The sequence below is a fragment of the Anser cygnoides genome, chromosome 4 (genome assembly GCF_040182565.1).
Source record: "Anser cygnoides isolate HZ-2024a breed goose chromosome 4, Taihu_goose_T2T_genome, whole genome shotgun sequence".
NCBI classification, from domain to species: domain Eukaryota; kingdom Metazoa; phylum Chordata; class Aves; order Anseriformes; family Anatidae; genus Anser; species Anser cygnoides.
Window position 1 is genome coordinate 33842727 of NC_089876.1, and position 25525 is coordinate 33868251.

At 39.4% G+C, this 25525-nt stretch overlaps 1 protein-coding gene across 8 annotated transcripts in view; it reads right to left on the minus strand.

The window, feature by feature from the left end:
• The window catches only part of TNIP3 (TNFAIP3 interacting protein 3), a 71904-nt gene that overhangs the window by 14882 nt on the left and 31497 nt on the right, over window positions 1–25525 (minus strand). For all 8 annotated transcript variants that reach the window (XM_048074367.2, XM_048074365.2, XM_048074364.2 and 5 more), the window contains exons 4-10: window positions 15672–15758; window positions 14054–14143; window positions 12877–12942; window positions 11389–11520; window positions 7822–7950; window positions 3832–3948; window positions 1042–1167 (exon numbers count right to left, since the gene is read on the minus strand). In XM_048074367.2, the coding sequence (XP_047930324.2) occupies window positions 1042–1167; window positions 3832–3948; window positions 7822–7950; window positions 11389–11520; window positions 12877–12942; window positions 14054–14143; window positions 15672–15758 (747 nt within the window). The remainder of the gene's footprint in view (window positions 1–1041; window positions 1168–3831; window positions 3949–7821; window positions 7951–11388; window positions 11521–12876; window positions 12943–14053; window positions 14144–15671; window positions 15759–25525) is intronic.

Genomic DNA, 25525 nt, shown 5'->3' on the forward strand with positions numbered 1-25525 from the left:
TTATTTCACGCAAAGTAACAGATTGTCCCAGGTATTTCTGTATGCCTGGGATGGCCTGAATGGCAAATCACAGCATTCACTCTGGCACTGCTAGGTTTTGTTTGGTTGGTGGGTTTTTACACCTGCATGAAATGCTTCCAAGCACCTACAAAAGTACAGGTTAGCCTCAGGCACAACCGCAGCAGTGCCCTAGCATCAGTCAAGATGCCCAACCTGTGCTCCTCTACAACTGAAACTGGTGGCAGTGAGGAACACTGGACAGGCACCTTGCCTCTGACGTTATTGCAAGATCTTGCTAGTAATGATGAATGGCTTGGCTGAAAATAAGGCAACACCGCAGTTTCTGTTTCAAAACAAAGTTGGGGAGAACAATAAATCATCACAGAACATTTTGGTAATCAGCCATTCTTTTAAGACATTGCACAACTTTGTCAAGACAGGAAACCTCAAAATTTCATAATTTTTAAAGGGAGTTAAGAAAGCTCAAAATTTTGCATGCCATGACTTTGCTTTGGCTTCCTGAATGTCTGTGAACAGAATACTGACACTACTCTGAAGAGATAAAAAGGATGTTGCAACAAGAAATTATTCCAGAGGCTGCTCAGCTAATTTGGATGGAGACTTTTTTTTTTTCCTCAGTGATATTAATATTACTCTGTAATTCCATAGCAGAGGTCAGGATTCATTACAGACGCTTTTTATTTCAAAAGCTGGTTTGATGTTACAACTCTCATATCAAGTGCCAGTGAAACAATCAAGAGTCCTCTGGATTTGTTTTTGATTCCCCCCCTCCATTTTAAGATATGTTTGAAGAGATCTTGCAATAAACACTCCCTTCATGTACTTAATTTGGAAGTTGTCTCTAATCATTTCTCATCTTCTTACTGCATTACTTCAGAATGATTTCATCCCAGGTGGTGACCTCACATAAAATCCAATGTCAATTAATGGAAGCCAGAAAGCCTTGGATTGTGTGGAGAGTGAGAAAATAAAAATAAAATACACATGTGCTGGCAATAGTGACTTTCTTTTGACTCATACCTGAGAGTTTAGTTTATTCAGTTGAGACTGTAATCTCTCGTTAATCTTCTGCAATGCTTCTTTTTCCTCATTAAGTCTTTCTCTGTCAGATCGCTCCTTTCTGAAGTCTTCTTCATATATTTGTACCTGCAATCATGACTATGTGAATTTCAGCAGAGCCACAACAGAAATTTTAATCCACTTTGTTGTATAGTTGCTTTTTAAACAACGGCCAAGCAGTGGGATGCATTCCAAAAGAATCCCTCTTTACAGTCCTGCAACCAAAAGATTTTCCCTCGCTTTTTTTTTTAAATGAACAGTACAAAATGACAATTCCACAGTGGCGTATCAATTGAAACAGTCCACAGCTTCACTGTTTGTAAATAGTCATAATTAAAAGGCTTACTGGGGAATATCCATTTTAACAATTATAAATAAGATACAAAATACTAAAGACATGGATCTTTTTAAGGGATAAACAGTAGTAGAGCAAACATTCTATGATTTTTTTTCCAGTTTTCTTTTCAATTACAAACATCTTTTACTCCCTCCGGTATCTCAGATGCAAGCAGTTAGCATTCTGGTGGAGACCCGAGGTGTTCACACAGCACAAAAAAATTACTTCTATCACACTGTCTGACAGAAGATTATCATTTTATCCAACCTAACGATGAGCAACTGTGATCAAAGAACATCCTGCCTTTTTCATAGCCCACTGAATACAACATGACAAGCTTAGCCTTGAGCCTACCTTGTTTTATGCCTTTGCAGTTGCCTGCAGATTTACCTTTTCTGATGGTCTAACTCTAACAAGAGTGTGGCCCAAAGGATTAAGCTGTGCGAGTAAGTGATAGTATTTAGAGCCACGGCCATATATTTATGACCGTAAGACTTGAACTAGTCAGGACAGTCAAGGAGTTTACACCTTGCCTGAAACACTGTGGAAAGAAACCCATAGTTCTTCAGCTAATGGGCAGGTACCCACCTTGTATGAAGCTGAAGGTTGGTGGCACATTCACTGACAGATAAGGTTGGATTAGATGATCTTAGAGGTCTTTTCCAACCTGAATGGTTTTATTATTCTATAACAACAAAAGCGCACTGGAGTGGGAACTATCATCAGAGCTTTCAGGAGTCCTTTCAGTTGGTCACTAAAGCCTGCCGACAGTCTACTTCCAAAGAATTTGGTTGCTGTGCCTCATGCTCTGCCCCTAGTGTAGACCCAGTTTTCTTTTTTGCTGGCAGCACTATTATGACTACACAGAAGAAGAAATGTTAATATCTCAGGGAAATAAAAAAAAAAGTCAATGCAGGGCTCTATAAATTTGTATGACCTGCCTGTTGCAGCTAATTTTTGCAAGTTTTTTTTTGGATCTGATGGTCCCCCACTAGATATAACCCCCTTCCTGAATAACAGTGTGTAAAATGAACAAAGGCTTTCTGTGTGGCCGCGTGAAGTCTCAGCTCACAGCCTGTGCCTGAAGAAGGCACGAGCACTACTGACCCTCCAAAACAGAGGCAAAGCAGTCGTTTGCAGACATGTAGCTCTCTTGGACCCCTGTCCACCTATACGCACTTCTTCTTAGTGTTCCCTCATTTCTTCTCTCCTACTTCACTCTCTGCTGTCTCACCTCCCTACTGCTCCCCAGCTGTACAATTTGTTGAAGCTGCAAGGGAGCAAACTTTGTCACAGTTTTGTCATTATATTCTCTTGTCCTGAGAAATAGGGGGACATCTCCCAAGGCATGAATGCCTTTAACTCTTCTGTAGTAGCCAGGGATGGCCTGGTGACCGCCAAGCTCTGGTGAGGCTCTGTCACATTGTGTGTCCCAGGGGTCCCTCCTCCAAACAGTTAGAGCCTTCTGCTCCATTTCGTGCAGAAGGAAGTTTGGACTCAGTGCACTGATTTATACAACTAGAAAAATACAATCATAAAACGGTTGCCCCACGAGAATTCTGAAGGAAAGAAAAAAAAAAGAAAAAAGGTTTACTCTATTTTATTGTGTAGAATGAAATAACTCATTACTGTACAATCAAGTGCAGGATTTTATTCTCCAGCATGTGGCAAGCATTACATTAGAGAGCAAAATCTGGCTCTGCTGTCAAACGTGACAGAAACAAGTATTTTACTCCCATTGAATAAAATTCCCATTCTGATCACATCCATTTGTGTGTCAATAATGTTAGCCCTAACACTGTCCAGGATGACAGACCAAAATTGTTAGATTATCTGAGAAGTATCATGCTTTTAAACAGATTCTTTCATACGTAGAGTGCACAAAGCACTTGAATTGCTCAAAATGAAGATAAAAAAAATACGATTGTCTGTAGTGATTGGTATGCAGGTTATAGATTCAAATGTCTCGCACCACACTTTGAACAACTACAATACCATCACTAATTTTCCAAGACCAGCATTCTCTAGACAATTCATTAAACTTTCAACTTCTACGATATAAGGAGCAGAAGACACAAGCAACAAATTCATCAGTAACTCATGAAGTTTGGCATTCTCTCCGGAGGAAATTCAGTCCCTAGCAGGGAGCTGGCAGGACGCCTCCAAAAATCACAAGAGCCATTCTGCAGCTTGAAATCCTACACAAGAGCTTGCTCCAGTCTTTCGCAAGGAGTGAATTTCACTTTATGGACACTGCTGTGATGACAGCATCTTAGGAAACACCAATTTGAATGGACTACAACTCTTCCGTTCAAAAGTACTATATAGCAAGTCAGCCAGGCACTGTTCTTGGGAGAGAAGGCAAAATCGTGTGGCATGAAATTCAAGCCAGGCTTGCTTCCAGCCATTCTCACCTGCTGCCGGAGAACTTCAAGTTGGGTTCTCATGTCCTCAAGGCTGTTCTTGTCAACCCCCTCTGAAGGAGTCCCAGGAACAGATTGGTGCTTCTTTTGCAGTACATCCTTAAGGGCCTGCAACGTAAAACATCATAGTTACTGTACTGAGATCCACCACATCAGAAAGATTTATTTCTGTGTAAGTGTTCTCTTTAAGTAGAGTCACAGGCCTTTTTCATTCATTCATTTTTCATTCATTTGCAGTTGCTTCAATTATATACAGTGAATATTACGAATAACATCTATGTATGCCTAAGTCCAAATTTCCAAAGTGCCCACACTAGATCCATGAATTTGAGATGGTGTAGTTTAGAAGACTGTGCTTTTACTTAAACTATAACCGACAACTAGCTGTGGAAATCACAGCTGCAAATCTCATTCAGAAATGCCATTTTCCTTGTGCAAATCAGAATTTGAGAAAAACCAAGACCAGTGTGAAAAGACCAAACAACCCAAGAATGTTAAAGTAGCATTCGACTATGCCTATAAATGTTCCTATAGTAAAGTCGGACTGAAACACTTTTTGCACCACGAGTACAAATTTCTTCAGCTGGAACCAAAGTGAATACTCACATCGAGACGAAGTTATGTAGTCTCTATAACTTGTCACTAGAGGGAGTTATGTATACACACACTACACTGAGAATGCTCTTATACTATTTTTCAGTCAAATTCTGCTACATTTCTTTGCAGATTTTATTTATTTAATAGTGTTCCACAGCTGTCCCTTGGACTGGAATAGTTCTTAAATCATTCTTACCACTTTCTGTCTATAACCACACTTACACATTTCTTATTTACTCTACCACAAACGCTCACATTTCAATTTCAGTGCTTTTCTGCATCTCTCACAGAACATATGGACTCAGCTAATTTCCTCCACTTTAGAAGGTTCCCTTCTTGCTAGTGGTCCCCAGCTCCCCCTGACTGGCCACGCACCACTTGTGTTGTAAGAGAAGGGAGAAAATAACTTAGAGAGGGAAAAGGGAGAAGGGGAAAAAGACAAGCAGGAAAAAAGAGCACCTAAGAAACCCAAGGATTAGTATTATGGACCTCATCTTCCATGAAGTATCAAAAAGGGGAGGAAAAATAGCACTTCCAACAAGGAACACAGAAGAGAAAAATCTGGTGAGCTACTGTCCCTAAGAACAGTGCAGAATAGGTATACTATTGACAAAGTTTGTATTCCACGTCATAAGGCCATACCTAAATATGGGAGGATGTAGATCCAAATAGATCACTGACTAATCTTCCTTTTGTCCCTTCCAGCCACTGCTGATCTCTTTTACAATATGACACTTCAGTGCTCTACACAAATAGCAAAACAAATAATAAAAACAAGTTTCACATCAGCTTTTAGGTTGGGAGTGGAGGGTCAGAAGACACAAGTGTCAGTGAAGTTTTTGTTATCATGATTCTAGGCAGTGAGCTGCAAGGTATTGTGAGCTGTATGTTACAAAAAAGTTGTAAGAGCTTCTTTCATTATAAAAATGGGCACAAGCAGAAAGGTAATACACAGTGATGCTGTGAGCAAGACTAAAAACTGTATTACCCAAGAAGGAGGATAATACAGCTCTGTGGCAATGGCAGGATGGCCACCAGCAAGGAACAAGTGAAAATGAGAAAGACCTCGCAGCTCACTGAGTTAAACTCAGCTTAACTTCACACAGTGTTAAATAATGTTCATTTAGAAATACTGAAAACTGAAACCTGAAATTGCAAGACAAGTAGCACAGAGTTTTTCTTACATATATATATATTTATGTATTTTTTTTAATCGAAAAGGAAACTGTATAAACTATATTACTGAAAGACAACCCACTTGGTTTTCAAAGTTATGAGAAGGATGTGGTCCATGCAACTAGCAATCCCTTAATCTAACCACACAAGTGTGCCAGGTTTGGGAAGAAATTTTGAAGAGAAAAGCCTTACAGACATGAGAAATGGGATGAAGTAAAGCAGAGTTTAACTTGATAATCTTTCATTTAAAAAAAAATAATAATTTTAAACAGATTTTCTTAATGGGGAAATTACAGCCTATCAGTCCGTGTTTGAATGACACAACTGAGATGGTGCTGAAGCAAAGTTATCAATTAAGTCAGAGAGAAATTTGTCTAGTACTTGAACTATAAGGCAAACAAGGAAACTGCAACAGGAAAGCCAACAGTCTTGGGATATGGCATTCCAAACTATTGCAACAACACTTTCATATGGCAAACATCAAAGTAGGATCAGAACAAGATCTACATTTTGGGTACTCTGGATGACCAGATCAATGCTGGATGAAGCTGGAAGTAAACAAGTTAATGTACTTAAAAACAAGTAGTAATATCTTCCATAATCTGGGAATTAAGCATCTTAAAATGACTGATATGCAAAACCATGCATATTAGCAAGCAGTTATATATTTAAGGGAACAAAAAACTTGGGTCAGTTTAGCTACTGTCCTGTACTGAAAATATGCTTGCTCCACATTGATATAGGTAAAGAGCAAGGGTAACAGCAGGAGTGAAGCAGATTTTTTTGATACTACTATCGAAAAAAAAAAGTATATCATCTGGCCAAAATAAATTAAATAAATAATTGAATAAAATTAAATGGATTAGATGAAATAAATAAAACAAATTAAATATTAAATAAATTAAATAAAAAAATTAAACCCAACTGAACTGGATGAAAGTGTCTAATAAAAGAAGGGTTACAGCTCCAGAACAGCTTTCCAACAGAAGTAACGCAGAAGGAGTCTAAAGTATTTTTGAGGTTAAAGTATTTTTAAGGTAGAAGTTTGAATTAGGAAAATTTGTAAGCACTTGAAGTCACTGAAACTGCAATAACAGGGCTACTAGACTTATAAGGGCACAGTCTTACATGCATTCATGAGATCTGAAGGATGCAATTACACAGGAAATCAGTAAAGCAACACTCATGTGAGAAGCTATATTGCATAAAACTGATGTTTCATTTAAAAGTATGGTTTATTCACCTACATCTTAGTTCCAACAACACTGTAAGATTCTAAAAATAAAATAAAATACAAACAAGATATGTAATGAAAGTTACAGAAGTTTTTGAGCAAGTCTTGCCAACGCATTTCAGAATGAGCTAGAGATCATAAATTGCCAGATATTTTAATATGGCAACATTACTTTTTTGCCCTGACTTTCACACATTCTGGTCCTCCAATTTATGCTTCACTTAAAGATATACAGCAATGGTTACTGCAGTGCATTTCCTCAGGAAGCATTTGTGGTTCACCATGAAATACAGAATTGTTAGAAAACACCCACTGCTTTATGTGATCTTTTGATTAAACAAAGTTACATTTATTACTTTCCCTCAGTTAAAAAAAAAAAAAAATCCCGAGCTATTTTATGGCAATTTCCTCAATGAGATATACACACACACACGCACACCTACAAATATATATACACACTCATGTATGTATGCATGCATATAAGAAGACTGAAGCATATGTCTTGTGAAGAGAAGCCATTCTCAGACAGAACATATGTAAAACAACAGTTTTTAAACTGTCTGATTTTTTTTTTATCATAGTGTTCCACTGGATGTGCATGAAAACAGCTTTGTGCCATTTCCCCTTTCCCTTTTGTTTTAAGGAGGGGAAACCTAGAAAGAACATAATTATGATAGAGAGAAGTTTCACAGAAGAAGCCAAAGATTTTCTTAATTTTCTTCTTTACAGTGCAAATCCTACAACCTGCCAAGAGCAGCATGAACAGGTATTATCTAAATTCAGTTCTTGCTTCTTCCCCCAGCTCTCTGAATCTATGATCTATAGATTAGCAGTGATCGTTAAGTTTGCTACCATGGACAGATTGCTCACCCAAGGAGTGAAAATAAAGTCATCAGGTAGTGTTAGTGCTTAACATCAGAGACCCTAGAATTAAAGGGAGAAGTCCTAGTCTCTGGCTCAACTCTTGCTCATACCTTATTAAGACGACTTATTTCACACTCATAGTGTTCTTGTTTTCTTATCATTGAGACGTTCTTCTGCTTCAGGAGCTTGTTCTCTTCCTTCATGTCATGCAGGACTTCACTGAGAACCTTTGTTTCTTTCTGGGATGCAAAATACAGAGAAATGCAGATGGAACCATTTTTCAAAAACAATTTTCAAATAATCTGCTGCCTGGCAGATGTGCTGAATTTTTGGCGTCCCAAACACAGCTGGGAAGGAAAGCAACAGGAAGACGGATGGTTAGGAAAACCCAGATATGATAAAGTCTGTTGAAATTGTTTTGACCACTCACCATATGATGAGATAGAGGCAACATACCAGAATAAATTCCTGCTCTCTTTAATCTGCAGTTGCATAAAGGCATGAAAAAGCTGGCAGGCCAAGGCAAATGGAAGTGTACAAATGACCATCCCAACCCTGCATTAGTTGCATCTACTCAATGCAACGCCAGGGCTAGAAGCAGCTGGAGTCCTAGCCACCCCCAATATCATACAACATTGGAGACAAAACCACATCTCTGAATCATACATCGTGATGGCTTTTCCCACTACTCAAGAGACTGAGGCAGGCCTCAGCCTGCTCAAGAATTACCAAGCTACCAACTGAGGCTTGAAACCCACTTTTTTTTTTTTAAGCCCCATCACAGTTGTTGTCTTGAGCTCAACCCTTCTTAGTGTGTGCCTACACTGCTTCCATCCCAGCAACCACCATGAAGATGTCCCTATTTGCAACAGGACTAATACTAGTCTTTCAAGATGTTATTATACAAATTAGTAGGACAGATTTGCCAAATTAAGTTTGATTCACTTCTCCTATTGCTTTCAGCACAGCTATTTTCAATTTACAATGAGGGGAGCTAAGATTCAGATCAGAGACTGAAGTAACTGGCATTGTGTAAGCTTCCCTCCTTTCTCTCCAGGGTAATGCATTCCTGGCTAGCTTGCTTTTGTCGAACTGTCTTAGAGAAAGCTGTTTAGACATTTGAAACAGAGTGACTGTTCTACAACAACAACAAACCTCAAATATTCCTCTGCAGCTGCTTTATGTGATAAAGAAATGAGATCCAACAATCACACACACACGACACCATACGCATGCTTTCTTTCTGTGCAACAGCCCTATCTCTGTGCAGCCAGCTACTAGGTATTTTTCCTCTGGGCTCACGAGAAGTGACTCACTGTGCACATCAAGCCACTGAAAAACACCCCTGAGAAACTGTCCCATATGCAGGAGGTAGCCTTATTTTCCTTTGTTCTAGACTACTTGGAACATTTCTGTAAGGAACTCACTCAGGAGTTAACTCAAGTTGGCATGTCTCTGTATGCCTTAAGATATTAAAAAACAAACACACACTAAAATCCTTGTAGGTTTTTAGCTATATTCTGCTCTTTGCCATCCCCTTTTCCGCTCTCCTAGCACACATTCTCCTTCTCCGAAGCGGACAGCTTGGGGAATACAGACATTTATAATGAAGCCAAACACAGTTTGTTTGGGTTTTTGAACCATCTGAATTCTTAGTCTTATTGCTTCTTATTCAACACTTAATCTTAGGTTTTATGGCTCCTTTACCGTAAGTCTTTGATTACCATCTACGGACACAGAGTTGAGCCCAGAGAGAACAAAATAATTTAAATCTCCAAAACAGCCAGTTTTCATCTGTGGGCCATGGAGGACACGCAAACAGATAACTTTTAATTCACAACATTGTCAGTGTGACAGTCATACCTTCAGACGCACCAAAAAAGAAAAATAGCCCCATCAGACAGAGATGCTTTGCTGTTGCTGGTTTTCCCATATGGCTCATGGAAGCTACTCTGAATAAATAAATTTAAAAGGTCCTGTCAGGCTGCTGGATTAGATAAGCAATTAGAAAACAAACACCTTATTACTGTGCTCTGGCAATAACCTTCTGCAGCCTATGCCAGCTCCATGGCTATAGGGAGTGAAGAAGAACATTAAAAAAAAACCTGTTGCTATCTTCTAAGAAAATAAAATATAGAGAAAGATACATATATAATACTATATATATTTATATATATATAAAATATAAAATAAATGCAAGTATGAAGAAAGTTAGATGCTGTAGAAAAAAATACAAAGCCCTACAAAATTAATCGTGATAGATCTGTCAGCCTAGGTCCCTTCGGCATTCTGAACTTTAAAGCAACAGACCTACTTGTGTGTTTTCAAGCTGAACAATTTTAAGCATTTCTCTGATTTGTCCCTTGGAACTGCTTTTTCTTCACCTAGCCATGTGGACAACACAGCATAACTTGACGTGGATATTACAATTTATGATGCTCATTCAAAATTCTCTACTTTTAGCAGCTACATCTGCAAAGGTGTAGATCTCCTGCATCCTTGCAGGGCATCCAACAAGTAAAGAAGTTCAAAAGAAATAGAAGCACTTAGTGGCTGCCATATAATTTTTAGAGAAACTGCTGTTCTAAAGCTGGTATGCCAGGCAGGTTGACCTGTCCCCGTAAGAGATTTTTAGAGTATATAGTTACCTTGTTCATTATTCTCGTATGTAGAAAAACAATTTGAGAGTGTACTGCTCATCGTTACCTTTCCAGAGAGTTACCTATTTTTCACAGCTATCATTTATTAAAAAGGTTGACAGTAAACATCTTAGTAATATGAACAGGAAGATGGATTGTCTAGCATTGACTGTATATTGAGGGCAAATACAGGCCGTGATTAAACAAGTTCATGACGTGGTTTGCTTTGAAGCATGTAAATAGGCCTATTCGTTGGAAACCAAGCACATGTTTACCCATGTTGTAATAGTTAAGCAAGTAAGACAAATGTTCTGCCTATGAAAATAAAAGTTAAGGGCTTTACACTTTTTTTTCCTACAGCAGCTATCGTATATTTTATCTGAGAATGGAAGTGATGTGATTGCCACTTGTCTTCAGGTTTGTTTCACATTATCAAGTTTCCCATGAGAAAGGAGAACCTTGCCTTCAGCTGTCAGAGCAGCAGTCAGAAGCTCTTACAAGAGGTTATGAAGTGTGTGTTACCATGAAACAGAATGAGAATAGTTACTGTTCACTCTCTGGTGCTTGCCAGATGGGGCAAAGACAACCTTTTCTGTATATTTGGTATAACTTTGCTGATCACTTTGGTTGGTGGGTTTACTTTGGTGGGAATTTAGCTTCAGGGATCTGACTTTTTATTGTTGAGCATTTTATACGATATCTGCAGCTTTTCCGTTTAAAATTGTGGTAGTATTTTCTTTCTCTGACACAAAGAAATTCACCCTAAAAAGAATGTTCAGGAAGAAAATATCTGAACTATGCACATCAATCTGCTCTTTATTCCTTCTCACACACACTACTGCTGTGTGGTCTGACAATTTCTACAGAAATGACTGCCTCACAATGCATAGTTCTCTGATCAAAGAGAAGATCAGCCACTGCTTTGGGCACAATATTGATGAGAACCCAGCACCACCATCTACTGGGTCTGCAACAGCCCATGCTGTGCACTTAGTAGAAGAGAGAGGAAAGACACTGGGTGACAGTGCACCCTCCTACCATTTCCTGTGACGGCCTGTCTCTGCCCAGGACTTGCAGCCTCTCCTTTTCTGGAGGATGCCGATGTCTCTCTTCCTCCAGCTCACTGACTCTCCTCTCTGACATGTCCAGTTTTGTCTTCATTTCTGCCAGCTGAAAAGCAAATAATGTACCATGGTGGGCTGACGGTGCATCCTGAAAGGCACAGCACCCCAAAGGTGCTCCCAAATCCTTTCAACTCTCAGCAGATTAGTGTAAAGGCATGGATCTGGTTGGGTGTAAAGTGCCCAATCACTTACTCCTCCCCCCAAACCCAGCTGCTCTGTTTGTAGGGGAGACTCTTAATGATTTAGGGCAATTTCTCTCATGGTGTTAACTCAGTTGGCTCTAGCACTGATTTTGCTGCCAAAGCACAGCTACCATGGGGCTGTTCCTGCATATGAACTCTCCATTTTTAATGTGCTTTTTCTTTCCCTTTGCAACATGGACTGCCTCGGCACTAGTATGCTTCCAAAGCAATCTAGCCAGAGGCATAAAACTGTCCCATATTAAATGAGGAAGAGACATTTGAATTCTCTTTGCAAAAAAAAAGTCAAGGAAGAAATGATCCAGATCTCAGTAAAACTTACTGGAAAAAATTAGAGAGAAAATTTTCCTGATAAGCACATGAGACCACTTGGCAAACTTCCTTTTCATAGAAGGAAATAAGAGAAGTGTCGGTTTATGAACCAACTTAGTTTTTACAATACCAAGAAATATTTTAAGCAGCTAGCTTTGCTAGGCAGTTGATTATAATGTCTGCAGCTAATATGCCACAGAGCTGCAAACAATGAATGAAAGCTATGACAATGGCATCTTGTCAAAAAAAAAAAAAAGGTAAATAAGTATTTATTTACCACTTACTTTTTATATTATGAGTATTTTAATATAAAATTAATACTTTTGTGCAGAGCAGTTTCTCAAAGGCAAAAAGTCTCTCTTCTTATAGAAGGTGGCATTCATGGAAGACTTACCTGAGAGCTCCCCCATTACAAAGAGCCCTGGTGACTTTCTAGGCTTCCTAAGCCAGAATGAAAATTACCACAACAGATGGGACAACTAACAGACGTGTGACAAAGTGGATCAGTGGCTGGACACACCAGACACTGCAGGCTAATTTTCAGGTCATTCTGCTCTGAAGTCTGACCTTGTGGAAGGCATGAATACCTCTGCTGTCATGTCCACCCATGGTTCCCTACTAATTTAGACACAGCTTGCTTGTCTATTCTCTGCTTATTTGTCCCACTGAAGACTGTAAATACATAAACTTCACTTTTATGTAATGTGATTTTATTTTATTTAGGTATTTTACCTCTGTAAATGAAAGACAAAAGACAAAGTAAATATGATGATTGTGCCCACATGCCCACTCAAGGTACTACCACTACAGCTATGGCTGTTTGGTTTTTAAGCACAGACTTAATCATCAGATAGCATTCATATTCCAATAGAAGCAGTTAACATTGTTACCTGTTCTTCATAAAGCTGTTTCATAGTTCTAAATTGATGATCCCATTGTTTGTTCACCTCTAGAAGCTGTAATTATCAGGAAGAAACAGTAAATAACCCTCATTTCAACACTGTCAATATATAAGAGACTGATTCTCTAGCTATGAGTGTTCACAACCTCTTTGTTATCTGGACAGTCCATTTCAAGAAAAAGTAAACAGAAAATCCGGTGAGCTTTATGGCTCATGTGCCATTTCTATGTTATTTCAGCTAAGGCAGATGAATGTTCAGGAAGTAACATTCAAGAAAGATGCAAATATAAAATAAACTATAGGTGAATCATTTGCAACACTGTACAAATCCCAAACTGCAATTCCTAAATGGCTAAGGACGTTTTTGTTAGTTTGCTTTAAGTTACATAAGCATATTTGCAATTAGAAGGTCACCAGCTTCAAAACAGTGAATTGAAGACGCCTATCAACTGCAATTACAGCTGGGTGCAAACCCTGCTTGCCTTTTTCAGTACCACTAAACTGAGCAAACGTATGCATGGAAAACAGGGAAGATTGGCAAACACCATGCATAAAATTGGTATGAGTGAAGTCAATGTGTGTGCATTTTTATTGGAGAAGGCCAAATAGGTTTCCCAGAAGTGTTTTGATTTGTAGGATGCATGGTGACTCTTTAGGATGCTCAGAAATAGAATAGCTTCCAGTTTGCTGATACCTGTGGTAAAACTCCAGTTGCTACTACTTATAGTTATTCCTTGGCCTTTACCACAGTGATCATTATGAAAGTTTGCCCTTTGTGACATATAAATCTCCACTCTTATGGATTTATAACTGTGTTACAATATTTGGTCAACATTTGTTTTTAGGAACCGTTCTCCAAATGTAACTGCCTAGATATAGGAACTATAGGAACTAATTTAAACACAAGTTTAAGTGCTTGCATGCTTCAGGCTGTGAAGAAATGAGAAGTGGAAATTCTCCAGATAGAAATTTCCTCAAAAGAATGGGGGATGAGATTTCCAGAGAAGAAACAGAGCTCTTGCTGCACTGCCTGATGAAACCAATTGCTGCTTAAATACAGCGTAAGTAATATTCAATGATTTCTTGCCATGGAAATGTTACTGAACTTGTAATGTCTATCTTAGGTTATAGCTGTAAAGGTTAAGGGTAGGTAAACTTAAGATTACCTCTCGTCTCTGTCTTTCCAGTGAGAGAATCTGTTGTTCCAGAGGATTGGCTAATAGAGTCTTCTTTTTGGTCAGTACTATGTGCTTCGACTAGACAAAAAAAAAGTTCAAAAATGAATACTTCTAGCATCCCCTCTTCAAGTCATGATTATCATATAAAACTCCCATCCACCCTGCCACCTGCAATGTAAAGAAAGTGACATAGCAACATTTTCTTATAGTGTATTTGCTATCAGTATCTTAACACCTGCCGACAGCAGATTCTGAAGTGTACATCTGCTTTAACCCTGCTTAGCCTGTGTTTCAGAGCCATTATGCAAACGGGTGGTGAAATAAACAAAATTAGGTCTCATTGCACCATCTGAGGTATAGAACACAAAACAGGCTTTTAATTATCTTACAGATGGTAATACAACTAAATAGTAAAAGCGCAAAAGTTGAGCATAAGTTAAAGTGGGCATAAGTAATTCCCTTCGTTTACAAGAACTAGAATAATTAGTAGTTTTGCGCCCGGTAAGTGTTTGCAGGCCTGCAGCAATAATCTTTAGCACAATGGGTTCAAAACAAGCAATACAGAAAATGAATAGGCTATTTGGAGCAATTAGGAAAATCGGTCCAATCTGCAATTGTTTGATTTAACTTGGAGTTTTGTCCATGAAGGACAACAGCAGCTAAGCCCTCGTTTTTGTAATGGCAATGACAAATATCATAATTTCCAAGAAGTTTCCATGAATTCTCATGAAGACAAACATGTGATATACATATATATATAAAAAGAGAACTGGCTTGGATAAAAAGCACACGTTCATAAAAATCCATTTGGTCAGATACGTGGTCAGGGATATTTTTTTTCTCCCTAGTCTGAATTCTAACCAATACATGAGAAAATGGGGAATAAAAGTGTGAGCACTTCTAACGTCTTATGTCTCCTGAAATTAATTTATTTTCTTCAACTAGAGAATTTAATGCCAACAATAATGAAGAAGATCACAGAATATTTCTACTGTGTCTTTTCATATGCATAAATCCTGGGCATGTATTCACCCCCAACCAGTCCTGCAAAGCTCTAATGTTGGAGCACTCAATTTCCATGTCAGAAAACAATCCCTCTTCCTGTAGAAGTTCATCAACATGTTTAAATTAAAGTATCTGAAAAAATTACATGGTAGTCAGTGGAATTAGTCATGTGTTCAGGATCTGGGCCTTAGGCATATATTTAGGTGCAGAAAGAGTCTATTAAAATCAATATGACAACTCACAAATCTAAAAGTTACAAATACATTCAGCAAATTGGTTTGAATGCTGCTCAGAGTTGCTGGGTCACTAAAATGAACCACTTTCTACCTTTTGTGTAATAACAAATCAAAGTGACCAGATTACTTCTGGGTGGGAGGAAAAAGGGGGGGGGGGGGGAGGAAGACTTTCTAAGAATTTCATATCTAAAAATACGTAATATTTCCTTCTACTTTAAAGCAGCATAAATCATTCAGATGATTCTACTGGAACACACAAATGAGCCTATAACTGTCCATCTATAAAGTGACATGTACCTGCACCAGGTGAAGCCATGTCTGCTACACAAACAGCACATCAGAGGAGAGCCAAAATATTCACTTACTTCGCGCAGGTCTGCTGGAGCTTCCATTTCACTCACATCTGCCCACGTGCATCCAAGGCGGCCTTGAGCATTTGTTTCACTGCGGGTCTTTGAAAGAGACAGCAATGAAACAGGTATTTTACGTCCCTTAAAGGAGTGGAGGGAAATGCACAAAGACGCAGAAGATACACAAGTGCTGCCCGTGGAAGCAGCAGAGACTAAAACCTAGGTGGTGGAATTCTGATTTTAACCTTTTCCTCCTTCCTAGCTGGGGCTTCCCAGAATGGTTCAAGCACACTGCCTATGACTAATACGCCAGGCAAGGCAGCACTCTGTGTACTCTAGATGCAAATTGCAGTCGACTGGCCAGTTTGCCCCTGAGAGAGGAAGTTGCATGTGTAAGGGAAGGAAGGGTATATTTTTCAGTAAATAAGACAACAGGGTTTTCTATCCCTGTTTCCAGTTGTAGCAAAGCACTTATGTAAGTATGGCAAGTATTAACTGACAGTAAGACAGCGTGAACTGCCATGACAGAAAAAGTTAGTGTAGTGAGTCATGCTTCGAAAAGAGCAATAGATAAGCTATGACAAAGAGGACACCCCTACAAAAGCCAGGATGTCTAGGGGAACACTGTAACTGGAAAACCGATTTACTTTCCTTGAAGAAGAGCTGCACAAAAATGCAGAATGCCACATTTTGTTCTTCTCTTAAGGACCTAGTACTTGCCATTCTAGTCACTTACCCTACCTGAGCATGGACCTAGCTTTAAGGTGCTCAAGTCTTAATGCTTCAAACTTATGTCTTCGTTCCCCATTTGGAAAAAGAGGCTAAAGTTACCGAGTTAAACTCACGGGAAAGATTAACAATTAAAAGGCGTCCACAGACTTTTCACATCCAAAATGAAGAGAAAAAAAGAAAAGCATGAAGCATTTCCGTCTTCAGCCATGGAATTCTGAATAGCGATGGATTTGAGAAGGAAACTTGAAAGAAAAATAATTTTCCGTATTGTGGAAAGATCCCTGGGTCTGAGGTCTTTTTTCAGTGAGGGCAGAAGTTGTTTACTTGCTCTTCAAGAAACAGAATTAAAGCTAGCTTGTGAAGTTTGACATACATAAATCTTCAGAAAATAACATAAACCTTCAGGAGATCTTTAGACAAACTAAAGTAATCCTGTGAAATGGTGGCATTTAATAGCCACATTCCAGATTTCTGGTTCACAATGTGTGACTAAGCAAATCCTGTTTTGCAAAAATAAAAAGCCCAGTTTGGAAGGAACCTACTGTTTTAAAATAATTGCACATGAAATATATCCTCCCCACTCTGTTGTTCTTCTTAATTGTTCTCTTTTATGGAGAGGCTGCAAAACTTGTGGGTTATAAAGAAAGAAGTTTAAAGACAGATTTTATTTTAGTAGAGGCATTTTAGATTCTACATGGGAGGCATTCTACCCATCAAGAAATAAAACGATTTCATCTGTACCTATACCAAAACCAGCCTTTGAATACATATCCCTTCCAGATGCAGCATTGGTTTAAAGAAGGGAAAAAAAAAAAAAAACTATCTAGGTATGGTAGATAATGCAGCAGCAATTCTGCATTTCTTGACATTTCTCCTGTGATTAATGTATGGTGAGAAACACATTCAGTTAAGTGTCATGCTGCCAAACAAACCTCTCCATCACCTAGGCAAAATTAAGTGAAACAGGGAGGACATCTTCTGGAAAACAGGCAGGCGATAAGGCCAACTTCTAACGAATGAACACATCATACTAAGTCAGAGAAAGTAGTGATAGTTAAACTGTACAATCCCTTTAGTGGGGAAGAAAGAGGAAACAATGCATTTTAAAAATAAGACTGAGTATTGTAATGGAGTTATCTAAAGTTGATGTCAAATCAAAGCTTATCCCTAAGGATTTTGAGGCTATGGGCAAAAGTAGGTAAAAGCCCTATCATACATGTGAGAAAACGGACCAACCGAGTGCTAAAGGTCATCCAGATGTTAGCGTCAGATTACAGAACAAATGACATCTCACCCACAACCTGTGGCTGTCACATCCGCTTCTGCAGCATCCATCAGCAGGGTGTCTGCATAATTTGGTGTTCTCACACACTAGGGAGTGGAAAACTACTTTCAGGACTGAAGTTACTGCATATGAAGAGTCAAGAGTCAGCTGCTGAAGGAGAGGCACTAGACACGACTGACATGAACACTACCTTTCACCTTCTCACAATATCCCACTGCCTCCTGCTATGCCTGCCACAGCCCTGTAGATGATAAACTCGTGGAAATAGAGTCTGACTTGGTCTGCATAGCACTAACACTGAGCAACTAACTGATTCATTAAAACACAACCAGGAAACATCTGCATTTCATGTCTGCTCTCATGGGCAATGATTCTTAAGCCCGGACAACTTCCCTTACTACAGTTCCTATGGTGAGCACAGCCCCATCCCCATTCCAGCAGCAGCCTAGCTTTTGGGAGAAACAAAGTCTGAACCACTGCATTTATGGTCTGGCCTATAGGGTAAAACCAGCCCTGGTTACTGAGTTCTTTGACACACCACGCAGTGGGGTGCTATGTGAGGTGCAGTCCCCCACAGTGGGGACAGAAGAGCAAAGTGAAAACACAGCCCTGCTTATGAGTCCTGACTGCCACCTGAGAGATGTTGGTGCTCAAATCATTCTGCAGAGAGGTTGAGGATTAAGTCCCTGAGATCACACAGTTGTTATCACTGATTAGTTCAAAACCTGGAAATCTGGGTGGGCACTAGGACCCTAAGTCCTTAATTGTTAATACCTTAATGACCCTATTAACAACTACTGAGAGTAAATGATTATCTCTTGGACTGGAGGATTTGAAGCTTTCAGAGGCTATCATGGGATGTAGTACAGGGCTGTGATCTCAGAGGCTGCAGTAAATCTCAACTAATTCTCATTCTTTTCAAGTCCTCTTCAGCCACAATTAATGAAAATATGGCAAATGTTAATATTTTAATATTATTTTGTGAAAGGTATGGATTTCAGCTGAAGAAGCACCTTGATGAGAGCTGAAATCTGTATGGATTTTTGACTAGTTACATCCTGCATATCCACATTAAAAACAGTGACAAATTTTCTTGTACCATCTTGCTCTTAGCTATTGCTTTCCACTACAGGGATTTTATTCAATATGACAAAATAGAACTGACATCAATTACTCTTCAGTATGTAGCTAGGCAAACAGCGTTCATATGGATAATGCTAGTGCTCCTTCAGACAGTGCACAAAGTCAACTGCCTTTTAAGAGATTTATAGGAAATCCATCCAGCTCAAGGGCTAGAACGTGCTGCTAAAGAGCAATGGCGCTGTTCAGTTGTGTGAGTAGCTTGGTGGGAGATAGGTATCTTGTTCCCTCCCTCGCAGGTGTTTTTCTGTTTCAATTAGCACATAAGAACAGTACTATGCCATGGAAAGAGAAGAGTGTATCTGGAACCTGTAAGAACAGAAGAAAAGCCAATGAGTAGGGAACAAAAGTTCAAGCTCTTCAGAAGTGCTGGTCTTCTTCCAATGAAACCTGGGAGAGGTTGAAGTAAAGATGTTGTCTCTCTCTGGAGGGAGATGATTCTCACCCTCTACTCTGCATTCATGAGACCCCACCTGAAGTACTGTGTTCAACTTTGGGGTCCCCAGCACAAAAAGGACATGGACCTATCAGAGAGAGACCAGAAGATGGTCACAAGGATGACTGAAGGGCTGGAGCACCTCTCCTTGTGAAGGCAGGTTGAGAAACCTGGGGTTGTTCAGCTTGGAGAAGAGAAGGCTCCTGGAAGACCTTATATCAGCCTTCCAGTACCTAAACAGGGCCTACAAGAAATATGGAAAGGGATTCTCCCAGGGATTGTAGTGATAGGACAAGGGGGAATGGCTTTAAACTAAAAGATGGTGTATTTAGATTAGATCTAAGGAGGAAATTTTTCACTCAAAGGGTGGTGAGGCCCTGGCACAGGCTGCCCAGAGAAGCTGTGGATGCCCCATCCCTGGAGGTGTTCAATACCAGGCTGGATGGGGCTTTGGGCAACTTGTTCTGGTGGGAGGTGTCCCTGTCCATGGCAGCAGGGCTGGAATTAGATGATCTTTAAAGTTCCTTCCAACCCAAACCATTTTATGATTCTATGACATTCATTTTCTTTTGCTGAGTGAAAGCCACTAAATTTGTTTACCAGTCTACTGCTACACTATTAAGAACTTATTTACATGCTAACACTGCAGAAATCTGACACATGTATAACACCAGTCCTTGAAAGAAGGACTCTTCTGACAGCTATCAGACTTTGGAAGTAGAAAAAATAATATTTTTAATGCATTTATAACAGGTTTGAAGTTGTTGAATCAAATATGCAATTGTAAATCGTTCAGAAAAGTCTAGTTCAAGAGCAGACTGTACATGCAGTCACAAAACTAAACGTAAGGAGACTGTTTACAAATCCGAGCAATCTTTTAGAACGCGTTTAAAGTTTGCCAGCCTGTAAAATATAACCAGACCATTTAAAGACTTAGGAGTAAAATCTGACCTAGTGCTACACAGCCCCGGGAAGCTCAGAGATGGCAAAAAGACAGGTGAAGAGGGTGTCTGCAAAGTGTAGACCGGTCTGCGCAAAACACCTTGAAAGTAAATTTCGGAGGAAAACACAGACTTAGCACCGTTGTCCAAAAGCTTGCTAGGAGTTCTGCTGTTTGGTTAACACTGACACAAAAGCAGAGAAGATGCCCAGGGAGGATAGAAGCTGCCTGCTGTGCACAGAGGGAACGACGCTGGTAAGAGGATGTCCATCGGTGTGGATGAGGGAGCATGCTCCCCTGGAGAGACCTGGGCAGCTCCCGTAGCGGTGGACTCATACGGGACTTCAGAGGTGGCCAGGACACCCGACCACATACGTGCTGGGCACTGGCATGCAAACGAGCACTCTAACACTGCAGTAAAGGGTTTACAGGGGGAAATCTAGTCACTTGGAGTCCATGCAATTAAAAAACAGATTTTACTGTGGTGAAATCATTCCTACTTCAGCTATATGCAAAATCAAAATTCACTAAGTGTGATGATACAGCAGTGACAAACAGGTCAGCAAATGTTATAAACCCCAATCTAATGCTTACATGAATCTTAATTTCCCAGATTATTTCATCTCTTCCTCTGAAGTAAGTCTGTGTCATGCCATTTACTGGCCACACTCAAAAATCACCAGCAAACAGGCTGCAGGGAAGAGTCTCTGAGTGGAGAAATACAAACTTTGTAAACTCTTACAATATTTCTGCCTCCAACTTCTCCACAAATACATGTAAAACCAAATCACCACCAGCAGTGCATGGCGTCAAGTAACTTTTTACAATCTCCCTAAGATACAATTGTACAGACTTTATCTAGCCAGGGTTCTTCATAGATTTTAGAGCACGTTTATAGGTAACGTGCACTCTTGTCATCTGTTTCTCACCCTTTACTTCTACTTCCACTCTTTCCCCAGAAAGTCACCTCCTTTGCACATTTCTTTTATGTATCTCAAACAAGAAAACAAAATGTTACGGCTCCTGCTGCTGGGCTGTGACACATCAGTCATCACTGAATACAAATCAACTTTTCCTCACCTTTGAGCACAGTTCAAGAAAACAAAGAAAACAACAGAGAGAACAAGCAGATTTTGCTTTCCAGAAGAGCAAGTGGAGTGCTGTAGCTTGAGAATTGATACAAGAATGATCATTTTCTTTCTTTGGACAGCTGATCAGGTCTGGCTCCTCCTAGAATGACTGACAGTTTCTCTTCTGCCTACGTGTACGGTAAAAATCCTTTCTTAATGTCCACACAAGCCATTCTTGTCCCTGGCTCACCCTGCTCTGTCTCCATTATGATGACAGATCAGAACATGATGAAATATACTAAGAAAACACTATATCGAGCAAACCTCCACCTGCAGGGAGCTTGAGTAAGCCTGAAACCTTCTGTAATGTCAGTGAATCATGATTTAAAACCTTTACATTCTCTGAAATAGCACGAGTTCTTAGTAGGACCTTTACCCTTCTTTTTCCCACCCCTCACACTCCAACACTCAATTTTCTCTTCCATCCCTCACAATCCTTTTTCTTTTCCTCCCTGTCCATACCCACATGCGAGCACATGAAGCTCATTATCCTAGGCATTTATGATTTTTGTCCATGCCACAGACGATGACAAAATTAAACTACTCTTCCAAAATCATCGGGCAGCTCTCATCTTTGCGACAGACAGTGCTCGTCTTATCTTCCACTTCTGTTCACAGCTGTCTTATTTTAAAGACTGCAGTGAAGGGGAAAACACTTTTATGGCAAGCAGTTGGAGCACACTCAGGGAAGAAAGCTTCAGAAACTTCAGAGCATGGCTGCCAGGGATGGCTGGCAGCAAGCTGCGAGCCAGGAGCTCCTGCAGACAGACTGCTGTGAGTGACAGGAGTAAGCCCACCAGATATCCGGCACAGAAACAAAGTCTTCCCAGGAAGCAAAAGGGACCAGGCAGGATTTGCTACCCCTTGAACTCACCTAGGTGACTCTCACAAGTGGCAGCACACAACCCCACCTGCAAAGGCAGAGTGAGCTGAACTGCTGAGAAGTCCTTTATTAATTTCTACTTGGTTTCTATGAAATTATGTCATTTCTACTAGCAGTGGCTTTGAAGTTCCTTCCCCCTCTTCCTCCTCTCCCTGTTTAAAAATAAGAATTATTTGTATTCTAAGAAGGTCTGACATCTCTGAGTGTAAAAGGCTTGTAGTCATTTTGGGGATGCTTGCAATGAGATTGAAATCAGAGCCTTGGAACTCTGGCCAGCACTGAATCCTCTCAAAAGCATCAGCACCACCAGAAGTTAGAAGTTCTCATTTTTCAGAGAGTGCTGGATCTTTATTCTGGGAAAGGCTTTTGCTACAGTATTACAAAATAGGCACACACAAGATAACCAAAGCCACTTGTCACTTCTGAAAACTGGCTGTTCGGACACTGCGGTGAAACCAAGAACCACTAAGTTGCTTGCGCTAAGTAAAAGCAAATTTTTCCCTGATGACGAGAAAATTGTAAAATCTCCTTTTTTGCTTCCTACCCTATCAGGTATCTGCCTGAAGATTTTTCAAATTATGCTGTTCAGTTTCAGATTTGTAGAAGTCAGATTTACTCTGAGATGAACCTCAGTAAAAATCTGGCGGCTTTTGGAAAATCTGTTTGCTTACATTTTGGTCAAGCTTTCCTTTCGGCTTTGAAACATTTTCAGAAGTGCTCTGAAATCTGTTACTCTGCATTAAGCAAAACTGTATAAAACAAATGTTTTATTCCAGAAGCTGTTATTATACCAGCAGTGCTTCCTACATTATCCATTGCTTACCCTTTTCCGATTGTGGTTCACATGGTGAAATGGTAAAAAATGAGAAATCTTAGTCGAAGAATAACATCAGCTCCTAAACCAGAAGAAGAAACTAGAACTCTTCCTGTCTTGACCCAGTCCATGTGCTTCACCCAGACAAATGTGTTAAAAAGGGATTTTCCCTTGAATAAGCATGTCGGCCTCAACATTTTGCCTTGTTCAGTTAGGTACAAACTCTAACAGGAAAATATATGCAAATTTGAATGTGTTCCTTAATATGTGGGAGCCAGATAAAATTAGAGCAAGATGTGGCTTCAGAGTAAGTACAACATCACACAGCTTTCTGTTTCAGGATTTCCTTTATTCATTGTTTTCCATCATCACTAATGAGACTAACCACAAGGACATGGCTACTTAAGCATTTGCAAACTCAGGCCTGAAGATGAAAATCCAATTTCACGATACTATAATTGGATAACAATTTATACCAGTAGCAAACAGGCTATTTTGAGTTTTACAACATAGTCAGTGCAAGAACAGATAGTCCTTAGTTTTTTTTTTCCTTTCTCTCTTTGCACCCAAAACAGTTCAAATACTTGGAAGTCTGGTATTCTTGAGCTACAAACTGATCACGTAAAATATATAACCTCTGCCAATAATCCTTATTTTACTTTATGTTGACACACTGCTGAATTTAATTGCTGTTCTTCCTTTCCCATCTGATATTTTTAATCATCCCTCACTTCCCCCAGAAAACATCCTTCTTGTGTATAAAATCTTGATTAAGTCGTACATATACTGAAAACACTGTGCATGAGTACTTTTTAGTAACATCTGTATTTTGATGCATAACGTTCAGTCTAACTTATTTCAGTTGAATATAATCAGCTTTATATTTAAATTTGAAAATGAGATGCTGTTTTTATGTCATGAAACACATTTCTTTGATTTCTGATATTAAAACAGCAAGTTGCTTGATCCCTTTGGCCTTGAATTTCCCACTCTAAAAGGGAGAATAAGGAACTCTTTCCCTCCTGAGTCAGATAGGCAGTTTCACAAACTACAGCTTTGCAATCCTTGTTCACATATACTCCTGCTATACATTGCAGCAGTAAGTAAATGATGTTGTTGAAGAAAAGGGGAATAAGCAAGTATATATGAATTAGAAATTGGTAATTGGTTTCGTCAGTAAAGATTTCATCATGTTTCTTTTTTTCTTTTTTGTCGGTAACTCAAACAAAAGTAAATACATTTCATTATAGTGAGAAGAGCTTAAATTAGTGTAAAATACTGATGCCATGCTAATGCCTCACCTCTTTTCTTCAGCTTAAAAAGAAAACAGTTTGTTCACCTACGGAAAGTACATACAAGGACACAGGCACTCAGTCCCTTATATGAGCGCAATAGACCTTATGTGGGTGTCAGGGACCCCAGTACACCAAAAGGCTCTTGCAGCCTGCATGGACTTCATTGTCTCCTCACACTTTTTCATCTCCAGGAGCAGGAAAACATAGCATCATGATAAGCCAGAATTAAACTCCTACAGATGAAGGAACCATACAGGGAAGGAAGTGCTGAGAATTAATTCTGTCCATTCTGCAGAGCCAGGTTTTCTCTCTCTGAGATATTTGCCTTTAAAACCACAATAAATATTTTTATGGAAAAAAAAATTGGGAAAAAAAAAGGAAAGAAAGTCAAAGGAATTTGTTTACAGACACTTCCAGATAACACTTTCAAAACTGCTGTGAGCTCAAAAGGAAATGTCATTCTGCAGCATGCAATTCATACTCTTTACTCCAGGATAAATTAATTACAGAATGAAAATAAAAATGGCTCACTTGCTCTGCCAAATAACTTCCTGATAGAATTCCCAACACTACAGTGAGGGATACACTCTTGTTTCATTATCATCTTTTTCCCAATTCCTATATAAAGAGTTTAGCACCCATTTTAAGTCTAGATCACCATCTCATTTCACAAACTGACATTTTCTGTTTCCTTTTTTAATACTATTTTAGAGTGTTCATAATCGAAAGGATAATAAATTTGTGTTTTGGAAAATAACATATTTAAAAAAACGATCTGGCACGTGTACTCCTAATTTCTTATACTGAAGTTGCTGGAGCTTATCACAGTTGTCAAGCTGTCACTTGAAGTCCAAGTCAATAAGCACACAAGTGAAAACCTCTTTGACTTAAAAATACAAATAATAAATAGCCAACATATTCCTAGGGTGGAAATATCTTAAACTTTCTTCTTTAATCTATGTAAGCAACACACACACACATCTTCCAATGGGAAGTGCTTTAAATGCAAAAAGTATTAAATAAATAATACGGATAGAATACCACCATGATATTCTGAGGGAAACACTGAAACACCCTACAGAAGTGGCTGAGACAAGTACATCCTTTCTTTTCTCCCTCACAACCCCAAATCCGTTCCTGCATCTCCTATCAGAGAGGCTAACATGGGAACTGTGTGTTTCCACAGACCATTTGTAGCTTGCTGTTCTGACCAA